Below are 18,572 nucleotides of genomic sequence, written 5' to 3' on the forward strand. Positions count from 1 at the left end.
TTCTTATAGAAGAATAAAAATTGTAATGCTAAAAAATAACACCCAGATGTGGTGAACTGAAGGATTTCTCCCTTCAGTGTGAAGGAAAGTGTGAGGTATACTGAAAAGAGGCATCTGGAACCGGATATTAAAGTAAAATCTAAAGATTGGCTATTTCTACCTCCTGTCCTAGTTTTTTCTGGTAGGACAGGGGTGGGGGAATGGACAAGATGCAGTACGTGGGGTCTGCCAAGAAGAAACCTACTCCTCTGCCAGGTGCTCATGCCTGTAATCCTAGCTACTGAGGAGGCTGAGATAGGATTGTGGTTTGAAGCCAGCCCAGGTGGAAAAGTCCATGAGACTCTGTCTCCAGTAAACCACTCAGAAAAAGCTGGAAGTGGCACTGTGTCTCAAGTGGTAGAATGCTAGCTTTCAGTACAAAAAGACTCAGGGACAGTGCCACAGAATCAGCAAAAAAAGAAACCTACTGCTTTCTTTAATATTTCTTCCTTTGTTAATGTCCTTGATGGTATAAACCACAATAAAGAAATGCCTCTTTCATGACTGGTTGGTTATTCAAGTTACTTGGGATTTAAAATTATTTGGTCTGTTTAAATGTCCTTATTACCTCATTGATAAGATAGCTCACATTTAGCTGTTGTAATGTTGCAACTGCGAGATGACCAGATCTCCCCTTCTTACTTCATTCTTCATCATTTAACCATGTTCTTTCCATTCAAGATAATTTTGATAACAATGTTTCTTCTGATAAGGAAGCATGGTCCAGTTACTTGATACACCTGGTTTCATTTTCTTCCAGCTTACCTTTCCTAAGTCTTGATCATTTTCATCCATTGAGTAAGCAAGTCTTTGCCAAAGTAAAGGATTATAACCATATGGTGAGTGAGACTTCACTGTGGGCTACTCGGTTACTAGTTGCATACAGTGGAATAAAAGTTCAGGCAATTGAGGAACTTACAGTGACATGATTATGAGCACCACTACCACAATAACTATAATATAGATAAGACTTCCTTTACTCAGCTTTTCATTCTAGAATCAGCACAGGTAGATTCTGTATTGAATTTTTAGATGGGACCAATATTGTTCATCTTAATATATTTCATGGGGATTTAGTCCTAATTTTTTTTAATTTGCAAATAGATCCTTGACTCAGTACTTAGGAAGTTGGTATAATGTTTCAACCCATTTGCTAGCTGCATGACTGAAAAACTTCTCCAATTCCTTAGAGCTTGATTTTTTTTCATTTATGGAATTGTCTCAAGATTGGAAGTACCTAGCACTGTACCTGAAACAGTAAATATTTCTTCATACACTGCATACAGATATGGGCATATCAAAATAACACTAAGTAATTGATGGTAATAAATTGGGAATTTTCTAAGTTCCACAGATATTCCTCCAACAAATGTTAAAATTTGAAGTGTGGGGGGAGGAGTACAGGTTTAGTAGTTTAAAAGTATTTGTTTAAAAGGTTTAAAAAAGTTTAAAAGGTTTGTCAATGGGTTAATATCGAATTTAAACTCCTTTGTCAGCTGGAAATCGTCTGGTACAAGTATTTCAGCTTTGCCCGAGGAAGGGGAGGAGTGAAACTAGTAAATAAAGACAAAGGAATGTATAATTGAATTGTACTCGTGAAAAGAGCAAGATAGGGTTTTGCAATCAAACTGAATTGGTCCTGTTTGTAGCTTCCTAATCTGGGCAAATTCTGTTAACATCTTATAACATTGATTCTATTCATCTATGAGTTGTCAGTATTAGATAATCAAATCTTTAACTGCACTGAAGACTACTGACCAGTGATTTGTGCCTGATAACCAATCAATGCAATCTTTTTTCTTCAAAGCTGAGAAGCTAATTATCATCCATGGCTTGAGGGCTTGAAAAACTTAACGCTTGGCCTTCATGGGATACTTCCAGCTAGGTGGGGGTAGCGGGGAATCACATAAAAGAGATCAGAGAGAAAAACAAACAAAAATGCCCAGATAGATTCAGAGTAAATCCTACTGCTCCTGCTTGCCAGAATGGAAAACAAAGGTGCTCCCCCAGTGGCACGCAGGCAGAACTAGTGCGCCTGAGAGGTTTTTCATTGCATTCAGCGTCCAGAAGTAGAGCTGTGACAGAAGTAGAGCTGTGCAGCTATGAAAGAAACACCCGAGCTCTCTAGTAAAGAGTAACCAAGAACACCTGCGTGCCCATCCTCTAAACACGAGGAGCCAATCCACTCTCTTCACTGAGAGAGACGCTGGCTGCCGAGGGAGGGCGACGGCGCCGGCCTCGCGGCCCCCGACTGCACCCAAGGGCGTGCCTTTCCTAGAGAGTCGAGACCACCCGAGGCCCCCCTGCGGTGTGAGGTCACGTGACGGCGGCGCTCGCGAGGGCGGGGGGTCACGTGGATGCGCCGCCCCGCCCCGTCGCCCGGGCCGCGGCGAGGTGGGGCCTGGCGTTTGCTCCGGAAGTGCCTGTCTTCCGCTGACAGCTACTGGCACTGAGGCGGCGGCGGCGGCGGCGGCCACAGCGACGGCGACGGGCCGGGAGCAAGATGGCGCTGCGGCCGGGAACGGGAGCTGGCGGCGGCGGGGCCTCAGGAACCGGCGCGGGGGCCGCGGGAGGAGGCAGGTGGGTGTGAAGAGCTGGGGTCGGAGGCCGGCCGGCCTCAGGACGTCCCCGCGACCCATCGGCTTCACGGGGGGGCTGTGTGACGGTTATGGCGGTTTGGGCTGAGCCTCTCAGACCCTTGTCCTTTGAAGTGGGTTGCGAGAGAGGCCCAGGACGCGGGGCGACGAGTCCGGGCGCGCGGAGCCGGGGTGTGGGGCGCAGAGGCACCTGCTGCCCGCGGCGGAGGGGAGGGCCCCGCGAGCCGGGCCGGGGAGGGGGCGGGGAAGGCGGCTCCGGGCCGGGCCTCTGCTTCTGGAGCCGCCCAAGCTTCCCGGCTCCGGGGCTCCGAGCCTGTTCACAGGGGTACCGAGACACCTGTGCGTGTGCGTGTGTGTGTGTGTGTGTGCGTGCGTGTGTGTGTGTGTGTGTGGCGGGGGGGGGCGGCTATTTTGTCCTCGCCTCCTTTACAGTGTCAGGTCCTGCTCTTTTTGTGTTAACATATGACAAACATAAGGGAAATCCAAACTACCTGTGACTTGGTCATTGCCTTGTGATAGAACTCTTGGCCTTCTAGACCTAACTCTAAAAGACTTGTCCCTCTTTTCTTTTCTTTTTTTTTTAAGGTATTCAGAACAGAATTTGCTGTTGAACAGCAGTTATGCACAGGGCTTCCAGACTTTTGCTTCGTCCTTAAAAACAACAACAAAAAAGCCCTGTCCTTTGTTATGTGCACACACACACACACACACACACACACACACACACACACACCAGTTAATAGCAAGCAGCCTGTGCTTCTCATGCCCGAAACGGTAATGGAATGTACATATGCAATGGGGCAAGTTATCATCATCTTAGGAAATGTTGTATCCCATCCAGCAAGTCCTCAACTCCACTTTGATAACGATCTAGTGTGATTTGTTAGCTAAACATACTGTTCATACATTTGGAGGTCAGATTCACTATCTTCACTATCTGAAATGATCTTTGGAAAACAATGTGTTAAGTGTTTTCTTTTTTCCTATGTAATTCAATTTTGGAGTCAGGAACACTGTATATGTGTGAGGTCTTCCATGTTACTACCTCTTGCAAGTGTGTATGTTTGTGTGTGTATGTGTGTGTGTGTAATGAGAGAGCAAGAACAAGTAAGCACTCTGGTAATGGCCTGTTAGCCCATTTTTCATTTCCTCTACACACCTTTAACTTTAAATGATTTGCTTTAACTAAAATGACTTGCTTCCATTGTGCACTATTTGTAGCATCTTTCACAAACACCTTTATAAATAAGTCTGGCTGGAGAGGAAAAACTTACAATCTCAATTTTTTAAAATGTGACAGTTTCTAAAATACTGTTGAGTGGCATTAATTTGATAAAACATATGATTAATAGTGGCACCAATAATAATAATTAACGTGAAACAATTTGGTATTCTACACCCAAGTTTCAATTGTTAAACTTTGGTGGAAATAACCTCAAGTGCAGAAAGTGAGTTTATATTACAGATTGAATTCAGACCAAGCAGAAAAGTTAGTATGATACCTTCTCAACTCATAACTTGATACAGTAGCATGAGCATGTCATCCTAAGTTATGCAGGAAACTACATTCCAGGCCAGCTCATGATGGACATGGCTCAAGTGGTAAGCAAGTTCAAGGCCCTGAGTTCAAACTCCAGTACTGCCAAAAAAAAATTTGGAGCCTGGTGTCTTGGATGATGCCTGTAATCCCAGCTACTGGACAGGGAGAGTAAGAGGATCCAAGTTTGAGGTCAGCCCATGTGTAATGTTGCTATATGGGACTCTCCCAGATACATGGGAGGCTTAGGTTGGAGGATCTTGGTCTGAGCCCAGCCTAGGCAAAAAGATTTTATATGAAAAAAATAACCCAAAGCAAAAAGGGCTGGAGATGTGGCTCAAGTGGTAGAGCACCTGCCTATCAAGTATGAGGCCCTAAGTTCAAATGCCACACACACACACAAGTCTAAATATCTGGATTTCACCTATATTGAAATAAGTTATATTTCAGCTGGGCCACTCAGTGGAGAAAGAGAAGCAAAAGGTTGGCACAGAGGAGGGAAGGAAGGTCTAGGAAACAGTGTACCTACACTGCCAGGTTGACTGGGACCGCATGGAAAGACGAGTTTTATGAGATAAAATTGAAAAGGAAAATAGTGTCAAACTAGAGAATCCTGTGAGGTTAAACTCATGAAGTTGATGTTACAATTAAATCCCAGGTTTACATCTTCCTAAGGGATTATTAAGTTGTCCTTACCGTTATTAAGGAAGATATACCTCACTTTTTGTATTAGATGAACTATAAACCACAGAGTCTGAAGGTAGAGAGATCCATATAGGGATGAAGAACTTTTTTTTTCCTGCCTAAGGCTATTTGGATATACATAACATCAGTTGTAGGGCATACAAAATTATCAATGCAGGCAATAGCCTGTAGGTAGTGGAGGAGACATGTACAAGAAACATATATGTCTGTCCTGTCATGGAACAAGTTATTTCTCAGGCCTTAGTGTCTTTAGGAATTCAGGCCTGAGAAGTGAAGGCTAGTAGAAAATCTAGGTTAGTAGCAAAGATAACTGAAAAGGAAGGATGAAGAGGCAGATAATGTCACAAGTAGAGTTCACAGGTATGCTTTCACATGGAGATTTTAGTGCTTTTACCTTTAATGTTTTTACCTTTGAGATCAAATCATTTTATTCCTGCCCATTTGTTGTGAACTTTTGCTGTCTTATCAGTGTTGTAGTTAGCTGCTGACTAGCCAGTCTTTAAGCACGTTGATACTAAGTATTTCATAGAGCATGCAAATGGTACATAAATCAGTAGGCAGTTGGCTTGCCAAGTTTTAACTAGAGTAAGTCATGTTTAGTGTGACTTAATTTTGGTTTTGTTTGTGTTGTTTTTTAAATGATGCTAGGAATTGAACTCAGGAACTTAAGCTTGTTTGGTAAGGGTTTTATCACTCCATAGACTATTTTTGTGAGTTGCCTGTATACATTTCTAAGATGTAGTGTTGTCTTCATAGTTGTCTTAGTTGGAACTGTGACAAACAAGCCAGGTATAACAGTGCCTTCAATCCTTGGTAGCCTGTAGGCATAGGATCAAAATCCAAGGCCAGCTGAGAAAAAGCCTGAGATTGTACAAAAAACAAAACGAAACAAAAAAAAAACAGCCTAAAAAGCAAAAAGGTCTAGGGGAGTGGCTTAAGTGATAGAACCTTTGACTAGCAAGTGTGAGCCTCCAGAATTCAAATTCCCATAGTGCTCCCCCACCAAAAAACCCCAACAAACTCTGATATAGTTAACAGGTGTAGCCTTAGCTATCCATGAGGCAGAAGACCATTTGAGTTCAGAAAGTTCATTGAGTTCAAGACCGGCCATACAATGCAGTATTAGTCATGAAAAGGACTGAACTTTTAATACATGTAAATATGGATTTAAAACAAAACAAAAATCCTAGGCACCAGTAGCTCATGCCAGTAATCCTAGCTTTTCAGGAGGCTGAGATCTTGAGGATCAACGGTTGAAGCCCACCAGAAAAGTCCAAAAACCTTCATCTCCAATTAAACTGCAAAAATCTGTGCTAGAGGTGTAGTTTAAGTAGTAGAGTACCACCTATGAATGAAAAAGTCTGAAAATAAAAAAACAAACATGTTTTGTTTGAAATATTGGTACATAAGATCATCATGTATTTTTACTTCTGTTTTCAGCTTCATGTTTCCTGTTTCAGGTGGAATAAGACCGCCTCAAGGTATGTGAAACTGTAAGGATGTTTTATTTTGTTACTTCAGTGCTGGGAATCTGCTGGGATCTGAGGATTGTGGGTTCCAGTCTGGGCAGTAAAGTCCGTGAGACTCCAATAAACTGCTCAGAAAAAAAGATGGAAGTGGCACTGTAGCTTAAGTAGTAGAGCACTATCCTTTAGCACCAAAGCTCAGGGACAGTTCCTAGTCCTTGAGTTCAAGCCCCAGGACCAGCAAAAAAGAAAGAAGTAAGAAAGGAGGAAAGAAAGGGAAAAGAAAGAGAGCTAAGGCTCAACAATATCAATTCTGGCTCTGTCTTCAAGAAGTTAGTAGTCAAGAATGTAATCTAAACATGGGTTGGCAAAAGTTTGCTTGGAACCCAGCATTGGAGGAGCACTATGTTATCCTTCTGCTTCTTTCTGCTCCCTTCTCTTATTCCAGCATATTCCCTCCACCCACCTCAGGTGCCAAGCTGTTTCTGAAAAGTGGTTCTTTTCTCCAAGCCAGTGTTGAGTGGTCATGGTATATGTGCTGGAGAAACAGAGACTCCAAGGTTACCAACAGAGATGAAAAATAATCACTCGGGAGGTGGTCAGTAGTTCTCTTGTAGCCATTTGTAATCAATGATGAAGGTTGAGTTTCAGGGAAATTTTTTCCAAAGGTCAGTTGTATTCTTTTCATTGTGTTCACATTTATATATTATTTAAGCTATCTGTCATTAAATGTGTCCCATATTTAGATCAAGTAGCTTGAGATCTTTGTTCCTTCAGAAAGTATTACAGACTTATTTGCTTTTTATCATATGAGGTCTTTTTTTCTTTTGCATTTTTATAAACTTCCACATAAAAATCTACATAGGGAGGAAGGAAACTGAAGAAGAAAAGATCCTAAAGGTTGCCTGATATATTTTTTCTTCACCAATTTAGAATTGTTTTGAAGGGTTTTAAAATAAATTATATTAGAAAAAGTAAGCATGGATAAAATAAAAAGCATCTGGAATTTCAAAAAAAAATAAATTATATTAGAATGACTTCTTGATCATTTAAGATTTTATGTATAATCATTTCTAAAAGCATATACAAGAAAACAACAGCAGAAGTGGCCACAAGGTCCACATGTACTTAAACAAGAGATAGGAGAGAAAATACTTTTTTTCCATTTATTCTTTAGTGCTTACCAAAGTTATACCACAAACCTGAGTTGCCCATCCAGAACTAAAATAATAATGATAAAATAGCTATGTACTGGTAGCTCACACCTGTAGTTCAAGTTACTATTTTATTATTTTAATAAAAAGAGTTTAAATCCAAAGAGTAAGAGGGAGAACATCTCACTGTGGCTTTATTTAATCTCTTCAGTCTAATTTACCATTGTACTTCATGGTCTTTGCATTTGAGATTCCTTTGTCTGGAATACTATTCAGATATCTGGGTGGCTTGCTCCCTTACTTCCTTCAGGTCTTTGACTAAATGTTGGCAAAAGTTTGTGAGGGTTTTTTGGCAAAAGTTTTGTGAATCTGTCTTACCAAAAAAACCCAGTTGCTCCACACTTTGACTCTCCTCTTCCCCATTATCCTGCTTCAGTTTTTGCCCTGTCTCTACAGTACCTGCACGTATGCTTTTTGTTTCTTTTTTTTTATATTTAATTTTATTTTATTTGTGAACATACTGTACAGAGGGGTTACAATTACATGGGCAGGATAATGCGTACATTTCTTACCAAACATTGCAGCCTCCTCCTTTGTTTACCCTTCACATCCCTTCCCAGCCTCCCCCCTCCCCCCCAATGTTTCTTTTTTTTTTTTTTATCTGCTGCAATTACAGTATAAATTCCATGAGGGGAAAGGCCTGGTTTTATTCATTGTTGTGTTCTCTACAATGTTTCCTAACATGGAATAGGTCCTCAAATACTTGAATAAATGATTGAATGAATAAATGGCTGCCCTGCCTCTTAATAGTTGTTACCTAGAAATGTAAATGTCCATGCTTCTGAAATTAAGTTAGATATAATTAATTTGGGAAGTAACAGAAACTACAAAATATATACTTTTCTAGACCTTTATTTTTTAATTTTTAAACTTTTCTTTGTGTGTGCCAATACAGGCGCTTGTACTCAGGACCTCATGTACTCACTCAGCTTTCTTGTTCAAAGCTGGTGCTCTACTACTTGAGCCACACCTCCAGTCCAGCTTTTTGATTGGTTAATTGGAGATTGAGTCTTTTGGATTTTTCTGCCCAGTAAGGCTTCAAACCACAATCTTCATCTCTTAGACTCCTAAGTAACTAGGATTATAGGTATGAGCCAATGATGCTTAAATGACCTTTACCTTTTAAACTGAAATTTTGGTTTAAAAAAGTAAAACTGTAGCTAATTTTACTGTAGTAAAATGATCTGAGGATCACACTTGAAAGCCAGCCAGGACAACAAAGTCTGTGAGATCCTTATCTCCATTTAACCACCAGAAAACTGCAAGTAATGCTATGGCTCAAGTGGTAGAATGCTTGCCTTGAGCTGCAGAGCTCAGAGACAGAGCTCAGGCCCAGAGTTCCAGCCCCACGACCAACCAAAAAAAAAAAAAAAAAGGTAAAACTGAGCTGAGCTCTGTGGCTCACACCTGTAATCCTGGTTACTCAGGAGGCTGAGATCTGAGAATCACAGTTCAAAGCCAGCCTGGGCAAGAAACTCCGTGAGAATCTTATCTCCAAAAAACTCAAAAAAGCCAGAAGTGTTTCTGTAACTCAAGGGTTAGAGTGCTTGCCTTGAGCAAAAAGAAGCTCAGGGATAGTGCCCAGGCTCAGAGTTCAAGCCCCAGGACCAGCAAAAAAGAAAAAGAAAGAAAAAAAAGAAAAGAAAAACTGATGTAAATGAGATCTCTCTCTTTTTAAAAATTGTTTTTTGATGATTCTCTCTTCTTTTCTTTATGTATGTTATATTCAGATGTATTTCTTCCAAGAAGGTAGAGGTACAGAACTCAAGAGAAAAGGGTATAAAAAAGTACAGTAGTGAAACTCACCAGACTTGGATGAAAGTGAACTATACAGCTCATGGGTAGAGATTGGGAGGGAGGAACTGGGAGTGAGTGAGGGGACAGAAGACAGTGTAGGAAAGGAATTCATTACATGCCTTATAATCCCTCTGTATATCACCTTTATAATAAAAATAAATGAAATTTAAAAAAAACTGGACTAGGGGGTGTGACTTAAGTGGTAGAGTACTTTCCTAGTAAGCATCAGGTCCTGAGTTCAATCCCCAGTAATGCAAACAAACCAACCAACAAAGATCTTGTAGCAAAGCTGGGCACCAGTCATGTATACCTGTAATACTGGCTACTAAGGAGCCTAAAATCTGAGGATCGTAGTTTGAAGCCAGCCCAGGCAGCAAAGTCCATGAGACTCTCATCTCCAGTAAATCACAAAAAAAGCCAGAAGTAGCATAGTGGCTCAAGTGGTAGAATGCTAGCCTTGAATAAAAAGCCCAGGGACAGTACCCAGGCCCAGAGTTCAAGCCCCATGATTGACAAATTAAAAAAAAAAAATCTTCTAGTCAAACCAATATAAGCTTAAGATGATGTAGTAAAATGCAATATTAGAATGAAAGTTATTTTCAAGCTCTATAAGGGTTTTTAATTTGGTGTCACCAAGCCATATTTTACTATTTATTAAATCCCCAAATGCATCATATGTATATTCATTGCCCTCTGATCCTGGGGATAGTTGGAAGAGATATAGGAAAACAAAAGTTTCCCTTTCATTTAATTACATACTTTGCATGCCAGTGACTGTGTTTGTGATAAATGTTACATTCACTATTCATATAAGAAGGGAGAAGAACTATTTTTGATATAATAAGCATAAAGCAGTTTTACAGATGAGAAGCCAAGATACAGAAAGAAGTTATGAAAAACCAAAGCTAGTAAGTGGTACTTCTAATTGGCTCCCAGAATTCATGCTCTTTAACTGTTATCAGTTACCTGCTGCCACATAACAAATTATCCCCAAACTTTAAAAACTAAACATTTTAGTATTTTGTAACATGTAACGTGTCTGTAAGTAGTTTTGCTAAGTGATTATGGCTCAAGGCCTCTCACAAGGCTTAAGGAAGACATGAGAACTCAGAGCCTGGGCACTATCCCTTCTCTCCTTCACCCAAGCATGGTGATCTGCCATTTGAGCCACAGCTCCATTTCTAGCTTTGTGCTAGTTAATTGGAGATAAGAGCCTCACGGAATTTCCTGCCTGGGCCGGCTATGAACTGAGATCCTCAGATCTCAGTTTCCTGAGTAGCTAGGATTATAGGCATGAGCCACCAACACCCAGCTGTACTTATGGTTTTAAGAAAATAAACGTTATGATCTGAGGTGAGAAAATAAAAAAAAATAAACTTTAAAACATGCTACTTTAACAATGTCTTGATGTTTTTTAGCAGGCCTCATGCCAATGCAGCAACAAGGATTCCCTATGGTCTCTGTCATGCAGCCTAATATGCAAGGCATGATGGGAATGAATTATGGCTCTCAAATGTCCCAAGGACCCATTGCTATGCAGGTACTTGTTTATTGTTTATGAAGTTACTGTTTATCACTAGAGGTCTGCATACCAACAGCTGTGTTCTTAAATGTTTAATGTTATATTTTGAGATGTGATTTTTTTTCTTTTCTTGTTAGCCATGGGGCTTTCTCTTCCTTTCCTTTCTTTCCTTTTTTTGTTGTTCAGGAGATTGAACCTAGGGCTCCACACATGCTAGGCAAATGCTCTAAGGATTTTTAAACTAGTGGGGGCATGGTGGCTCACACCTGTAACTCCAGGTACTGAAGAGGGCAGATATCAGGAGGATCACAATTTGAGGCTGGCCAGGCAAAATATTATCAAAACCCCTCAACAAATAAACCAGCCATGGTAAATCCTATCTAATCCCGCTATGTGGGAGAGTGTAAATGGGAAGATAGTGATCTATAGCCAACCCTATGCCAAAATATAAGACTCTATCCAAAATAAATAAATAAAGCTAAAATGGCTGATGTGTGTCTAAAGTGGTAGAGGACCTGCCTAGCAAGCTTGAGGCCCTTAGTTCAAACCCCAGTACTATGTCCCAAAATTTCCTGAAAATATGAGTTATGCCTTTGGCCATACCACTGTAGATGTGCCCCACCTTGTCTGACCTCAGAAGCTAAGCAGGGTTGGTACCTGGTACTTGGTGCGAGATTTCCATTTCTTTAAATTCAGCATTATTCTATAGCTGAAATTACAAAAATATATAAGACATGCGAACCTTTTCCAAGATGTGAAAATTAGTGAGTTCGAAAGAATATTCCTGTGTTTGTACTTCAAACCTAGCTAAAGGATTCTATAAACTCTGCTTCCTCTTGCACCTTTAGTAGTGATCAGCTCTAATGCACTGCAGAGAATGGAGAGCTTTCCATTCTAGACTATGTTCTTTGAATCTTCTATTATTATGCTGTGCTATATGGCTTACTAATAAAAATATTAAGACCTTATTATGTGATTTACTTTTTCTTTGTAATCATTGGGAAGAAAAATTTTCCTCCTTTCTTTTTTGCAGGCAGGAATACCAATGGGCCCAATGCCAGCTGCTGGAATGCCTTACCTGGGACAAGCACCATTCCTGGGAATGCGTCCTCCAGGCCCACAATATACTCCAGACATGCAGAAGCAATTTGCAGAAGAGCAACAGTAAGAGAATTCTACAACTCAAGGATAACCAAGATATATATAAAAGCCAATTTATAGATAGACAAATACTCTGTAGTGCACATTTGAAGCTGAAATACTCAAATTGCCTGTAGAACTCTTCAAAATACTTGGTTTTGAGACAGGGCTCTTTAAAATATTTTTATTAGAAGTTAGAGTAGTGATGTAGTGATATGCTCCTGTAATTTCAGTACCTGGAGAGGTTGAGGGTGGGAGGTTTACCGACACATTTGCAGGCACCCTGATTCTCAGAATATTGCTCTTATGTACATACTACCTTCCCAAGGAAATTTCTGTTACTTTTATTTACTTGAGATATAGCTCAGACTGACCATGAAAGTGGTATCCTCTTACCTTAGTCTCCCAAGTGCTGGGATTACAGGCATATGCTATTACATGTAGACCTAAAAATGTTTGGTGGTTGTTACCCTCTTTGTTTGGGTTCATTCTTTGGTTTGCTTTGGTGGTACTGGAGATTGAAGCGAGGGCCTCATGAATGTTAGGCTAGTTCCCTATTACTGAGCTATCATCTTAACCCTCAAGTTTCTTTTTGTAAGCAAAGAGTGCATGTTTTTCTGCCTTCTTTGTTTTTGTTCTTCTTTAATTTTTCTATGCAAAATGTTTCCTCTAGAGTTGGGATATAGATAGCTCAATGGCAGACTGCTTGCATAGCATGTAAGAGGCCCTGGTTTAAACCTTAGTACCCTCTTCTACCCCAAGAAGATTGTCAAAAAAAATATATATATATATGCACACACACATTATATATATATATATATTTTATATATATATATATATATAATTTAAGTGAATCATTATTTAGATTTCAAGTATTTTAGAATAGAAAGAACTTGCCATAAAATACATATAATTAGGAATGAAGACTATAATTCTAGAAATGCAGGATGATACTGCTGAAACTTAGTAGAACTCTATGACAGTTATTTCTTGAAGCTGGATTTATTACATTGGTTTTCCTGCAGGAAACGATTTGAACAGCAGCAAAAACTCTTAGAGGAAGAAAGAAAAAGACGCCAGTTTGAAGAACAAAAGCAAAAGCTCAGACTTCTGAGTAGTGTGAAACCCAAGGTAATGTATTTCTTATCTCCTCTCTCCCAAAACATATAGCCCCTGAATGTACCTGCACCTCCTCATTCACTGGTTTTTATCACTGCAGCACCAGCCAAGCCAGGCTGTGATGGATCCCTTTCTTTTTCCTTTATCTGAGGTCTAAAATGAGGGATGTTTCTGTAACAACCTCTGTTTTTGATAAGAATGAGAGATTAATCATTGTCTTCTCAACTCATTTTTTAATGACATGGTGGCGTTTATAATCTTTTTTCTTGGAAAGCACTAATCTTAAATGTAGTGCTAGAAATGGATTTCTGGAAGTCACTGGTGGAATGTTTACTATAAAGCAGCCATATCCTGAAGTAATTATGGGTGAGCCTTTTAATATTTTTATAGTCGAATCTTATTCTGTGCCTTCATTTTATATACTTATCAATGACTTTCTGACTTGGAGAAATTGTTCTCAGAAATATATGGTCAGAAAGTTACTAGAAGTATCTATTAGAAGCAGTTTATATAATTGAGTGCTGGTAACTCACACCTGTACTCCTAGCTGAGGTATGAGGATCATGGTTCAGAGCCAGCCTAGACAAAAAAAGTCTGTGAGTCTCTTGTCTCCAATTAACCACCAGAAAACTGGAAGTAGAGCTGTGACTAAAGTGGTAGAGCACTAGCTTTGAGCAGAAAGAGTTCAGGACAGTGCCCCGGCTCTGAGTTCAAAACCTACAACAGAAAGCAAGAAAGCAAAGAAAAGAAAGAGAGAGAGAGAAAGGAAGAAAGGAAGGAAAGAAAAAAGAAGAAAGAAAAGAGAGAGGGAGGGAAAGGAAAAGAAAAGAAATATATTAATAACTATGTTTTCAATTGGGGAGGGTGAAGAGCAAGTGAGAGGTGAGTGATGAAATATACATACATTTGTTTTCTCTTAGACAGGAGAGAAGAGTAGAGATGATGCTTTGGAGGCCATAAAAGGAAACTTAGATGGATTTTCCAGAGATGCAAAGATGCACCCTACTCCAGTATCACACCCTAAGAAATCAGGTAGTTTTAAGAGACGTGAACATTTTTTTTTCTTAGAAGGTGACTTAGAATCCTTGTATGTTTAATTGACTTACAGTCCTTGTATGTTTAATTGACTAATACATGATTGAAGAACTTTTCCTTCAACCTAAGAATATATTTGGATGTTTCAAAATTTAAGAGATCTGACCTAATGGCTGGAGTGTGGCTCATTAGGGTAAGTGCCTGCCTAGAAAGCAGCCAGCATTGCACCAGAGGGATCTGACCTAGATATCATCTCTTAGAAGGGATAATCTTTTGTCTGCTACTTCATTTGTAAATCTATATGTAAATGAGGATGTTAACATTAGTAAAATCTGTTGAATCAAAGCAAATGTAAAACATTTACTTCTTTACCCTTATTGTTTTAAAATCTTACCTTTTATGAAGTAGTTCATATTTTATTATTGAATGTGACAAAAAAATTACATATTCTTAAAATGCCCCCTTTTCTTCTTTTTTTGGGGGGGAAGTCATGAGTTCAATAATGCTCTCACAAAAGTTTCTTTTTTTTTTTTTTGGTCGGTCGTGGGGCTTGAACTCTGGGCCTGGGCGCTGTCCCTCAGCTCTTCAGCTCAAGGCGAGCACTCTACCACTTGAGCTACAGCGCCACTTCCGGCTTTCTGGTGGTTTATAGGAGATAGGAGTGTCACAGTTTCTCCTGCCCGGGCTGGCTTTGAACCGCGATCCTCAGATCTCAGCCTCCTGAGTAGCTAGGATTACAGGCGTGAGCCACCAGCACCCGGCTCATAAAAGTTTCTTTAATGAACTTTTGTAGTTTTTATCATCAGGTAAGAAAAAAGATACATTGCATAGTAAAGGGCTTGTGGTTTACTTATGAGTATACATTAGTTATGCAAGGGGAGGAAAACATGTATACAGTGTACTCATCAGCCTCTTGGGGGTTTTTAATTATTTTGACTTGCATAATTGTTATATCCTTTTAAAAATTCAGTATCCTGGCATTTATTATCAGCTAATTTCAACAATGACAGCATTAATAGGTATATGGTTTTCATAAAATCATCCAGCCAAACAAGAAGTACTGTCTTCTACTGAAAAATATTATATCAAAACATTTTACTTTAAGCCATTGTATTTTAATTTTGGTTGTTTTTTTTTTGTCGGTCATGGGGCTTGAACTCTGGGCTTGGGCGCTGTCCCTGTGCTCTTCAGCTCAAGGCCAGGACTCTACTGCTTGAGCCACAGCACCACTTCGTATATTTTAATTTTATATATATATATACATATATATATACATATATATATATATGTATATACATATGAAAATAATCTTGCATCAGTGTTATTACCAGTTCTTGATTTTCTGGGCTAGTTTTGATTCTCTGGGCTAGTTTTGATTCTGGCCTATTAATTTCACCAGTTAGATCACATACTAAAATGCCCATTCCAAAAATATGCCCTAAAGTATATATTCAATGGAGAATAGATATCAGCAATTACTGAGGTCAGAAAGAAAAAAACATCTAAAAATGAAAATTGTAAGCTCAGCAGGGGAAAAAGTTTTTTACAAGAGTAAACATTGGAAATTAATACTAAATGTGGACTTGGTACCACACCTAGAAAAGGAAGAAGAAGGCCAAGAGTATGGTCATTTTAAGTCACTCTTCTATCTCTGAAGAATTTTTTTATGTGTGTCAGTCGTGGGGGCTGAACTCTGGACCTGAGCACTGTCCCTCAGCTCTTCAGCTCAAGGCTAGCACCCTAACACTTGAGCCACAGCACCACTTCCAGCGTTTTTCTGCTTATGTGGATAAGGAATCTGCTAAGGAATTGAACCCAGGGCCTCATGCATGCAAGGCAAGCATTCTACCACTGAGCCAACCTCCCAGCCCAACAATTTTTTGCATTCAGATGTAGGTGAACAGGAGCTGTTCAATGAAGAAAACTTATTGTAAGGCTACAAATTGTTGTTTTGATGTTCAAATCTCTGGAGTTCAATCTGCATACTTATACTAAGCCAATGTCTCAATACATGCTCAATCCTGTAATTCTAGCTACTCAGGAGGCTGAGTTCAAAGTCAGGCTGAATAGGAAAGTTCATGAAACTCATATCTCCAGTTAACCAACAAAAAGTGGAAAGTAGAGGTATGGTTCAATCAGTAGGGCTTCAGTCTTGAGCAAAAAAGCTCAGGGACAATGCCAAGACCCTGAGTTCAAACCTCAGGACCCCCCCACACACAAAAAGAAAATTTCTAGTTAACCACTACATGCTGAGCAAGAAAAAGATTGTACAGAAGCAAGCCCAATTTGATCCCAGTGCCTCTCCAATTACAGTCATAAACTTAGGACTGAAGGGTATCAATTTGTAATATTTTTATCACCAAAGGCATTTTGTAAATTTCTCCACCAGACTTTTTTTAAATACTAAAATATGCAATATAATAGTTTCAATATTTCAATATTGTGAGTCAAAGTATATACCATTATAGATATAATTTCAGCCACATACAAAAACCACTGGTTTAGTCTTGGAAGCTGTTGGAAGCTGTTAGTTGTAGATTCCAAAGTACATTTAAAAAATATTCCTAAACTGGGCACTGGTGGCTCACACCTGTAATACTAGCCATTCAGGAGGCTGAGATCTGAGGATCAGAGTTCAAAGCCAGCACGAGCAGGAAAAGTCTGTGAGACACTTTATCTCCAACAAACTACCAGAAAACTGGAAGTGACACTGTGACTCAAGTGATAGAGCACTTGTGTTGAGCTGAAGAGCTGAGGGACAGCGTTTAGGCCCAGAGTTCAAGCCCCATGACTGACCAAAAAAAAAAAAACAAAGGGCTGGGAAGGGGGCCCTATCTATTCCAAGTTGCTGGGGCTGGCAATGTGGCTTAGCAGTAGAGTGCTTGCCTAGCATGCATGAAGCCTTGGGTTCGATTCCTCAGTACCACATAAACAGAAAAAGCCAGAAGTGGTCCTGTGGCTCAAGTGGTAGAGCACTAGCCTTGAGCACAGAGAGGCTTAAGGACAGTGCCCAGGCCCTGAGTTCCAAGACCAAAAAATATATATACATAGATACAGATATAAATTCCAAGTTGCTAAAAACTCATCGAGGATGTAAACCAACATGCTCTTAGTAGCCATTGTTAATTAAAATAGTAATTTTGCATATTCATTTTGCATTTTTCATAGAACTTTGCTTACAGATTTTATCGATCCTAAAGAGAGGTATAATAAGCATGTAGTATCCTTTTTCAAATGACACTTTAATGGATTTAAAGCTATTCCTGGTAACTAAAAGTGAAAAAACAACAATAAAATAGTATTATTTATTAGCTTCATTCTAAATGTAGCTCCTATAGAGTAGATTTATTACATGAGTGAATCTTACATTTCATAATAAAAGCCAGAGTAATCTTTTAAATGCAGTCATCAGTCAAGATATACTTTCTTAAAATGAGTTGTTTTATTGCCAGATGCATGTGGCTCACGCCTGTAATCCTAGCTCCTCAGGAGACTGAGATCTGAGGATCATAGTTCAAAGCCAGCCCAGGCAGTAAAGTCCATGAGCTTCTTACCTCTAATTAACCACCAGAAAACTGGAAGTGATGATGTGGTTCAAAGTGGTAGAGTGCCAGCCTTAAGCAAAAGAGATCAGGGACAGCGCCTGAATTCAAGCCCCACAACCAACAAAGAAATAAAATGAGTTGTTTTATTGAGCACACTGTGATATCCCAGTTTGGGTACTTTTCATAAGAAAACATTACTCTGGCTGGGCATCAGTGTCTCATGCCTATAATCCTAGCTATTCAGGAGGCTGAGATCTGAAGATTATGGTTCGAAGCCAGCCCAGGTAGGAAAGTCCTTGAGACTTTTTATCTCCAGTTAACCACCATCAAACCAGTAGTGGAGGCCTGGGAAGATGGCTCAGTGGTAGAGTGCCTACCTTGCATGCATGTGGCCTTCAGTTCAATTCCTTAGCACCACATAAACAAAAAAAGCCAGAAGTGGTGCCGTGGCTCAACTGGTAGAGCACTAGCCTTGAGATGAAGAGCTCAGGGACAGCTTCCAGGCCCAGAGTTCAAGCCCCACAACTGGCAAAAACAACAACAAAAATAAAAACAAGTGGAGCTGTGGCTGAAAGTGGTTGAGCACTAGCCTTGAATGAAAAAGCTTAGTGATAACACCCTGGTCCTGAGTTCAAGCCCCATGAACCAACAAAAACAAAAAGAAAATATCTCTTTAATTGTATATTTAATATGAATATGTAATATTAATTCCTCATATGGTAACTTATTAAAATGTGATCTCCAAAGTAAGTGGATCAGACATGATATAAAAGTAATTACATATTTGTGTTGTATATTATTTCTTACTAAATAATAAAATTAAGCAGAGAATATGTCTGTCCAAAATATATTGAGC

At 39.6% G+C, this 18,572-nt stretch overlaps 1 protein-coding gene across 1 annotated transcript in view; it reads left to right on the top strand.

Moving 5' to 3' along the window:
* Window positions 1-2,519: 2,519 nt before the first annotated feature.
* The window catches only part of Synrg (synergin, gamma), a 64,087-nt gene continuing 48,034 nt past the window's right edge, over window positions 2,520-18,572 (top strand). The window contains exons 1-6 of the mRNA XM_013013074.1: window positions 2,520-2,619; window positions 6,319-6,359; window positions 10,777-10,895; window positions 11,911-12,041; window positions 13,043-13,148; window positions 14,057-14,168. Coding sequence (XP_012868528.1) covers window positions 2,543-2,619; window positions 6,319-6,359; window positions 10,777-10,895; window positions 11,911-12,041; window positions 13,043-13,148; window positions 14,057-14,168 — 586 coding nt within the window. The 5' untranslated portion in view covers window positions 2,520-2,542. The remainder of the gene's footprint in view (window positions 2,620-6,318; window positions 6,360-10,776; window positions 10,896-11,910; window positions 12,042-13,042; window positions 13,149-14,056; window positions 14,169-18,572) is intronic.

This window comes from Dipodomys ordii, unplaced genomic scaffold (assembly GCF_000151885.1).
Source record: "Dipodomys ordii isolate 6190 unplaced genomic scaffold, Dord_2.0 Scaffold19, whole genome shotgun sequence".
Taxonomy (NCBI): domain Eukaryota; kingdom Metazoa; phylum Chordata; class Mammalia; order Rodentia; family Heteromyidae; genus Dipodomys; species Dipodomys ordii.